This window comes from Tribolium castaneum, chromosome 5 (assembly GCF_031307605.1).
Source record: "Tribolium castaneum strain GA2 chromosome 5, icTriCast1.1, whole genome shotgun sequence".
NCBI classification, from domain to species: Eukaryota; Metazoa; Arthropoda; class Insecta; order Coleoptera; family Tenebrionidae; genus Tribolium; species Tribolium castaneum.
Genome location: NC_087398.1, coordinates 13,880,975 through 13,890,266, shown reverse-complemented (window position 1 = coordinate 13,890,266; position 9,292 = coordinate 13,880,975). Strand labels below are relative to the sequence as shown.

Here is a 9,292-nt window from a genome sequence, read left to right as displayed (position 1 = left end):
GAATTTTTAGATCTGAAGAATTCAACCATATTTTAAAAAAATAAACTAAACATGTTTTAAAATAAAAAAAATTAATAATTGCTCGATATAATAATAATTTAAAGGCCTACAGATTAATGGATACAGAAAGTATAATTTTAAGTAAATCAAGAAATGTTTATATTTGCAACATCGTCATTATTGTAGAAAGTAATTTTAGCGACAGAAGATTTGTTTACGATGATAAAAAAATTTCTTGGCTGTTTGTTTGATAAAACTATCCTCAAGAAAAGTTAAAATAAGTAATCTTAGAAGAGAAAGTACCAGAAGATTTTAGACAAAAACATTTTGAAGTTCAAAATGCTGTACATGAAGATAACAAAGCAAGATAAAAAAGAACGTATACAAAACATGAACATCGAAGACCTGTAAGATTTAATGTGCAACGAACGAAATTGAAATCAAGATCTGAAGCTTGAATTAAAATACTTGAGTAAAATTAATCAAGTGAATCTCAAGAAAGAAATTTTCAACACCAATGAAAACTGGAAATGATTTTAATAAAAAACAAAAATTTGAATTGCGCACATCAGAAATGTGAATGTAGAGATGTAAAAACAATAGTTATATGTGCAATTAGTTACAAGAGTGTTAAAAATAAAAAAATTGGAATTTTAGTCCCTTCTAATTTACAATTAAAAAAAATATTCAAAATTGTTGCACGAGAAGTAATGTCACAAACTTGATAGCCGAGCGGTCGAGAGTCGGGTCGACCTAGTATTGAGAGTAGAGTCGATTGTCGGTTTTCCGGCACTGGGTGTGGATGGGTGGAAGCTGGAGGGTTGTGAAAATTGATAAATATTTCGTTCAAAATATAAAAAAATTGACTACTGCACTTGAATTGTTTAGCAAAAGGAATAAAGTAATTAATTTTTTAGTTGGAAAGTCTCACAGAATATATAGTAAAAAACGTTAAAAACAAAAATTACCTTGATTCTGGGTTTTTGTCCAAAATCAACAATTTACAAAATACAACGTTTATTAATTTATTTATTAATAGACGTAGAAGTCAAGAGTTGATAATTTTTTTTTCAAAAAATGAGTTCATATTATTCAGAATTAAATTAATCGTAAATTAAAAATTCATTGCGATTAAATTTTGAGAGTAAGTCATTGCTTTAATTTCAAACAAATAAAAAAAGATAAATATAAAATGGAAAGGCTCTTGCACATTACAAAGCACATTACTATTCTTCTCTCATTTGCTTCATATTAAAAACCATCAAATCCAAATATACAAATAGTTGTTAATTGTTTAAAATATTGCAAACTACTGTAAAGTAAAAGTTATCATAAAAATTGAGGTAGTATTGTCTTTACTATTTACTTATTATTCGAGAGCTTTATTTACTAGTAAACAATTCTTAGATAAAGGATTTAATAGAATTTGGTAACATTTTTCTCAGAAAACATTGATAGGTTCAACCATGTCCCCAGGCCACTTGCTTCCATTCAAAAATAAAGGTTTCCATTCAATAGTCAGGAATATGAATTGATCATGCATTTTAAATGGCAACTAAATGTAGAATTAGTTTAATTCTGAATTAAAATAATAATTTCATTGTTTTGCAAACATCTACAATTAATTTTGTTATTTATTATTTCATTTTTTTGTAATAAACGATTCTTTTATATCAAATACACTCTCGACTTATTAGTTTTTTACTCGAAATATCCAATGCGCAAGAACCTTTCCATTTTATACTTATCTTCTTTTATTTTCTTAAAATTAAAGCAATGACTTATACTCAAAATCGGATTTAATTGCAGTTAATTTTTAAGTCACGATTAATTTAATTCTAAATTATCTGAAATACGGATGGCATGCGAACATGCCTGAACTCATTTTTTGAAAAAAAATTTCATCAGCTCTTAACTTCTATTCGGAAGTAAAATTACCGTTGGGGGCGCCACTGAGCTAGGTCGAAAACAGTAACCATAAATGGCGGGAAAATGTTTATTCGGATGTTTTGAGCGTTGTACGAATTTTGGGGCTTCACAATTATTACATTGCCTATGCGGAATGATTATTGCATCTTTGATGCAAGAAACTTATGTTGACAAATGAGAGATGACGAGGAAAACACGAATAACGAATGACTGTTTGGTTCACTTTCTTTATTAGAAAATTATTACAAAGACATTGAAAAGCCTACCTTTTGGCATAATTTACGTTTAAATGTATCAGCAATTGTTAATATTTATTGTAGTTTTGTAGATTTACCGCAGCATTTCATGATTTTTTCAGTGGAAAATTCTAACCTAAAATTCATAACACTTCACTAATTTATTGGTTTCTTGAGCCAAACTTTGTGTTCGCTGTGATCCATTACTTATAATCTTTAATTAGACAACTGTTTGATAACACTTTGTAATCAAAATTTAAATATTTTTCACTTTTTATCCACTTTCAAGTTCCAACAATAAACACTCTATACCACGAAAAACTACAGAACCAAAGTCAACGCTAATATTTACCACCACGTACTTTTAAAGTAATTCTTTCTATTGTAAGTAATTAACACTGTACACGCAAAATTGTTGAACAATTCATTAAATGTCAGTTAAATATGGCATTACGAAAATTTCTTTACTGTTTTCGACATAGTTCAAAAGTCATCACCAGAGGGCGTCTAGTTAATTTTATTTCCGAATATCACTTAATAAATAAATTAATAAACGTTGTATTTTGTACTTCTGTTATTAATGTTTTTAACTGTGTATTGTATGAAACTTTCCAATTCAAAAATTAATTATTTTATTCCTTTCGCTAAACAATTCAATTTTCACAACCCTCCAGCTTCCACCCATCCACTCCCAGTGCCGGAAAACCGCCCGCTCGGCTCTCAAATTTGTAACATTACTTCTAGTGCAAGTTGTACCTCCATATCCTTTTTTGTTACCTTCTGGATATGATAATCTAGCATTATCAATTAATTATAACTCACAGGAAATGAATTAGATCATAATTATCTAATCATCCATTCTTTTAAATTTATGGGATTAAGTTTTGTTGCTACTTATCCACACTTAATGCTATCAACAACATTTTCGTAGATTATAGGTTGATAGATAAGAGCATGTCACAATAACGTGGTTAAAGGGTTAATTAAATCATTAAACACCTGATGTTATTACTTGATTTCGGATAAAAACCCCAAAAAAAATCAAAACAGTTAAAAACACAGAACGCTTCATCACTTTATTAAAAACTCACTCAAGTAAAATTTACATTCTATTATTTAGAAAATTATTAAACACCAATAACCAAACTTTTAATTATTTTTTTATAAATCCTAAAACCCATCTATATCCCCGTTACATTTTTAATCCAATCAACGTAGGGAAAAGTCCTGAAATACCCCGAGGGATCAGTACTTTCGCACCCTTTTGCGCTAATGAAACTAGAGACTCCAACCACTGTGGCAATATGTCCACTGACATGCTGAATCAATGGGCCTCCAGTATCACCCTTAAAAAATTCTTCTAGTTATAAATATCAAGACAACAATTTTTATACCAAGCAAGTTCCTTGATTATAATTTCCATCGACACAGACCATGTTTGCGTTAATTTGACTACCGAAAGCAAGTTTGCATTCGTCATTCGACAAAGCTGTTAAAGTGACAGCTTGTAGGTCGTTGTTAAGTCCAGCATGATCTACAAAAAAATATTTCTCAATTGAAATTTACAATTGTTAATTGGTATCAGACCATCACTGGTTTGTCCCCAACCAATTGCCGTAATAAGGGCATAGGGTTGCACGTCTCTGGTGGGAAGCGAAGCTGCGTTTACGTAATCTAAACACACAAATTTATACAAAACTGACAATAAAAATTATTTCATACCATTAAAAGCAACAGGTAAGCGAAGCTTAATAAGCCCAAGATCATTATCTCGCGGATTTGTGCTATAATCTGGATGCAAGACGGAATTATCAGTCGTAAGTTTCACAGAACTTGACGAATTGAGAGCATTCGCTCCGACTCGAATTGAGAATAACACAGCCCTGTTAAACAATTTGAATACTGATTATTGTTAACTTGTAGTTAATTTACCCATCAACACAGCTTCCGCTGGTCAAAACCCATTGGTTACTTAATAGAGCCCCAGCGCAAAAGTAAGTTCCATCCGAAGTTTGAACATAAATTGCTGCCGCATAGGGAAATTCACCAGCGTTTGCATCGTGTCCTCCGATGATACGCAAGCCTGAAATACACATTACCCAATGGTTTTGTTAAATTAATTGAATACTTGGCGAGGCGAGAGCCGAGGATAGCACAACTGCCAAAATAAGAACCTTCATTTTGTTACTAGGCTTTTCTTCAACTTTATTGATTTTATATGGCCAGATTTTACGCATGATTATCGGTTTAATCTAATCTAATTCATTTATTATTTTACAATCTTCTGGCAGTTAACGGAAATTATCACATTAATAATAATTGATGCACTGGATAATACGAGTATGTATGAGTGTAAAACAAGCAATATCATGCCCTAAATCTTAATGATAAGGAACACAGGCAAACCTTCAAGTGACAAAAAATAAATAAATTGCTGCAATACAGTATAAATGACTAAATTCGTATTTGTAGGATTAGTTTCGAACTGGGGCAATACTACCACATCATAAAATTTATTTATTTGTAGCCACTGTCTAATACCAAGCTAAGACGCTATAAAGTTTTATGATTTTTGACGCCTTGGAAGGTTTTTTGGTTATTAAAACTTTTGGCTACCGACAATCCTTAAAATAATACTCTTATTATTTTATTCTACCTTCGCCAAAACATCTCTTTCACCAATAAAGCGGTTATAGTCAATTAACTTTTCTAATGTCTACACAGACTTTTTTAATTTTTATAACATAACACCCACAATAATAACATTAATAATATAATAACATAGAGTTGGATCGCATTGAAACGTGAAACAGTCATTTGTCATCGTCTTGGTTTGGAGTTATAAATATTTGCTTTATTTTTTTTAAAAGACGTTTAGGTAATAGAAAAAAAATCCTGAAAGATCTTTCTTCGTAATGTCGTGGATTTAAAAAAACAATTTTTTAGTAATTGTCTAGATGTTTATTAAGTGTGAAATGCTGGTAATGTGAAATAAACCCTGCCTTGATAACAGTTGTTTTTTTATTTTTATTATACGGGTTATACACGATTTTGGGGAATGGCTTAGCAATATTTTGTATGTGACTTTGTCAAAATCAAAAATCAAATGAGTAAAAAATCCTTACATCGTTTTTTCAAAAAGTTCATTCTTTCGTACACGCAGGGTAACTTTAAGAAATGATAACAATCAGAAGGAGAAAAAATAAATTTGATTTTTTTATATTTTCTAACGAAGGGATAAAAATTTAACTGAAGTTTTGTTTAATCGTACAAGAAATTGGGCTTCAGTCGTTAAATAACTATTTTAACTAAGAAAATACAACTTTGGTTTAAATAAATATAAAATCAGTTAGATTAACAGCATTTAAAAATTTTCTGCCGGAGGCGCTGTCTTCTGTTCTTTTTAATATCTGAATCCTGCACTATAAACAGTATTTTAAAACACGTTTCCGATAGCAACGTGGTTTCACTATTTTAAAACACGATTCCCATTGTAACTTTTAAATTAAAATGTTCCAACAAAAAAAATGTAACACTTATGCAAAAACGCTTAAACGCTTGTGTTTTGCGCACTCGTATTATTAATAAGTATATTCCATTTTAGTTCATAGAAAAATTCTGCAACAACCCATTTGCATTTTTCAGAATGAAATTGAGAGTTTCTGAATTTAAATGAGCGATTGCAAAATTCTACTATGAACTGAAATGGGATAAATATAAATTACCTACAACAACTTCTACAATTTAAAACTGAAAAGTAAAAAAATTGGAATTTAAAAAACTGATTTTATAAGTAACTTTAACGCTGAGAATCTAAAAAGCTGAAACACAAAAAAATTAAAAATAGTGAACTCGAAATTCTTAACTATTAATTTGCGTGATTGAAAAACAAAAAACTAAAGTTACTGTAGAACTGGAAAAGAGAAACACTAAAACTTAAAACACTATAATTATAAATAAAAACTCAATAGACTGAAATAAAAGAAAAAAAAACTAAAAAACTACTGAGACACTGATATTCTAAAAAACAAAAAGACCAAAAAAGTGTAAAATAAAAAAACTATAGAACTGCAAAATAAAAACATTAAGAGAATGAAAAACTAAAAATAGTGAAAAGTGAAACTACGAAAAACTGAATAATTTAGGAAATGAATATGAAATATGGGAAAACTAAGAAACTAAAAAACTGAAATCCCAAGAAACAAAAAACTCAAAAATTAAAAAACTGGTACTAGTGTTTGATATTTACATTTTTAACAAAACAGATTTATTTTGAGTTTCAAGAAATGCCCTTAAAGAAATCTCTTTAATCCGGTCGCCTTTTGCAGTTCTTATATCAATTTAAAACAAGCGATGCTTAAATTTTACTTTGCGCAACAAATCCGTTAAAAATATATGTCACTTACCACAAAATAAACAGAGTGTCTCAAAATTAACGAATTCGCTGTGTTCAAAAACACTTCAGTGGTCCAAATTTAGAAAAAAAAATTAAGATTCCGGACTTTCCCACAGAAGTAAACATCAGATTTTAAAATCACTATTTGAATTGCATTTTCTTCAAATGCAGGCTAAAAGTTTCAGTGTTTACTGTTATTTATGGTGTAGATGATTGTGGGTAATAACAAAATAAAACAATTTAAAAATTAGCTTTATTCTTAAAAAATCTTAAATTTTTGTAACTTTTTGTTTCATTTTTAAGAAAAATTACAAAACTTTATGATTTTTATACTCCAAAATATAGCTAATTTTTGGTGAAATTGTTTTACACTATTGTTCTACACGGGACTCATCTACACAAAAAATAACAATAAACACTGAAATTTTTAGCCTGTATGTGAAGAAAACGCAATCAATTCAAAGTGCACCTGAAGTGCATCTTCAAATCAATGTACCTTTGTAGGGAAGTCTCAAACCTTATTTTGTTTCTATATTTGAACTAGCGCAGTGATTCTCTACAACGCTGTTAAAATTTGGAAAAAATCATATAGGTATTGAAACGTGTATCTGCCTATAGGTACAAAAATATTACTATAAAAAACTATTTTCATTGTGATTGAAACGGGCAATTTGAACAATTTGAAAAAACAATGAAAATTGTTGCTATGAGTCCAAGCCAATTATTTATTAAACTCTGACCGACTCTTTTGCACAAAAAAAAAGGAGGAAAGTGAATATTATAAATAAAAATTTTTCAAAATGTTATACAGGCCGTCTCAAAATTGACACGCGTGCTTTTAAGATTTGTTTCAGGAGACTCAAACAAATTGAAAGTTAAGAGTGAAAAATTGTCTGAATGGAAAACATTAAATTTTATTAAAAGCGAATTTACCATAGTTATTGTCACTAAATATGCTACAATGCGATTTGAAAAGATTTTCGCATATGCCCTAGCTTCAGCAGTGGCACTGCCATCATAGATATATCTGACTTAAAACTGAGCTGTTAACATATCGACAAAATCTCGAATGTGCAGTAGTATCGTATTAGTTTAAACATACAGAACCGAAGGAAATTAATAATACTTATCACTAGACAGAGCGATTTAAAAAAATTCAACATCGTTAACATCAACTACTGAATTATGTTGCACAAATACATAATTGGAAAAACAGCATTACGAAGGACAATTGGAAAATTTTTTACTCTTAACTTTCGATTTGTATTAGCCTCTTGAATCAAATTCAAGAGAAAAGAAGAAAAGTTATTGTAGTTGATGATTTTTATTATGTGGTAAAATTTTTTTTCTAATAATAATAAAAATACACTCTTGTATACCGTAATAGTACTCAAAATGAAGTCGAAATTGAATCAACTGAACAGTAAGTAATAAATAAAACAAAGTGTTAACCTTATTAATAGTATAATTTATAACCAAAAAACTTATTTAAAACCTGTGATATTTCTGATCCATTTGGCATAATTGTACGTTCTGGTATATCCTGAAGGATCAGTGCTTTCGCATCCATTCTGGCTAAAGAAACTGGCAACACCAACGTGCATAACTTGGTTTCGACTTACATATTGAATCAATGGACCTCCAGTATCGCCCTTAATTACTAAAATTAACAAAACTCAACTCACTTGTTAAATTGCACTTACGTAGCAAATTCCTTCATTATAATTTCCTTCGGCACAAGCCATCGTCTCAACAATTTGGTTTCCATAAACTATTTTACACTCATTATTCGAAATGGTTGTAACCGAGACGTAATGTACGTCATTTTGAAGACCAGAGTCGTCTTAAATAATCATTAATCAAATAAGAGATACTTCATCCGAGTAGAACTTACCGTCACTAATCTGCCCCCAACCCATTGTCAAAAGTGGAGAATAATCAGATAGCGGAGCTGAGGGTAACATGTGTATAGGGTACACATAAGCTGAAATTTTTACTTAAAATTGTCATCATATTGAATTGATAAACCTTACTGGAATATGTGATAGCCATGCGAAATTTGATCAAACCAATGTCATTGTTCAAAGTCATTGGGTCATATTCAGGATGCAACACAAAAGTGTCGGTTGATAGTTTGATAAGATTTGGGTCGCTGCCGTCCAAAGTGTTGGACCCCAAATGGACAGTAAACGAAACAGCTCTAAGAAAAAAATGGAAAACACTTTTCATGATTTTATTACCCATCAACGCAATGCCCAGCGGTCAGGACCCATTCTTGGTTCAGAAGGGCGCCCCCACAAAAATAACTTCCATCCTTTGTATGGGTATAAATAGCAGCGAGAAAGGGGAACTGTCCAGCGTATGCCTTTTGACCACCAATTATTCTTCCTCCGATTTGGACCGATTTTGCCTAAAAATTCGAAAAATCAATCGATAAAAATAAACAATATGTTAACTTACCTCCTGAAGGGGAACCCCAAGTGCAAGAGTTGCACAACATAAAATCGCAAAGTAAAGCATTTTGACGCAAAACACCATCGTCTAGTACTTCCTGGAGTTTATAAGGTGACTTGTTATCTTGTTATCGTGATAAGTGTTCAATAAAGAGCAAGACTTTTTTATTTGGTAAAGATATAACTTAATTGCAAACTTATTACAAAAACTGTGAAATCGTATTAAATTAAATAGTAGTAAGTATGAAGTAAAAATTAGGTCCAAGCTAATTGATTTA

The 9,292-nt window shown here is 30.4% G+C and overlaps 1 protein-coding gene across 1 annotated transcript; it reads right to left on the bottom strand.

Annotated features, from left to right (window-relative positions):
* Positions 1-3,227: 3,227 nt before the first annotated feature.
* LOC657754 (serine protease H105) lies at positions 3,228-9,177 on the bottom strand. The gene is made up of 12 exons (XM_964196.4): positions 9,022-9,177; positions 8,802-8,971; positions 8,595-8,761; positions 8,456-8,545; positions 8,265-8,404; positions 8,049-8,213; positions 4,294-4,417; positions 4,098-4,248; positions 3,888-4,048; positions 3,753-3,839; positions 3,560-3,699; positions 3,228-3,511 (listed from the first exon to the last, which is right to left on the bottom strand). Exons 1-12 carry the CDS (start codon positions 9,097-9,099, stop codon positions 3,347-3,349), a joined length of 1,638 nt encoding a protein of 545 aa, XP_969289.3. The 5' UTR covers positions 9,100-9,177; the 3' UTR covers positions 3,228-3,346.
* Between the last annotated feature and the right edge of the window lie 115 nt (positions 9,178-9,292).

Bases quoted from the DNA above. Each gene is read 5' to 3' on its own strand.
- LOC657754 (XM_964196.4), bottom strand. From the start codon at position 9,099: ATGGTGTTTTGCGTCAAAATGCTTTACTTTGCGATTTTATGTTGTGCA. The intron at 8,405-8,455 runs GTAAGTTCTACT...TGATTATTTAAG, and splicing joins TTGGGGGCAGATTAGTGACG to ACGACTCTGGTCTTCAAAAT. The intron at 8,214-8,264 runs GTAAGTGCAATT...TTAGTAATTAAG, and splicing joins ATAATGAAGGAATTTGCTAC to GGCGATACTGGAGGTCCATT.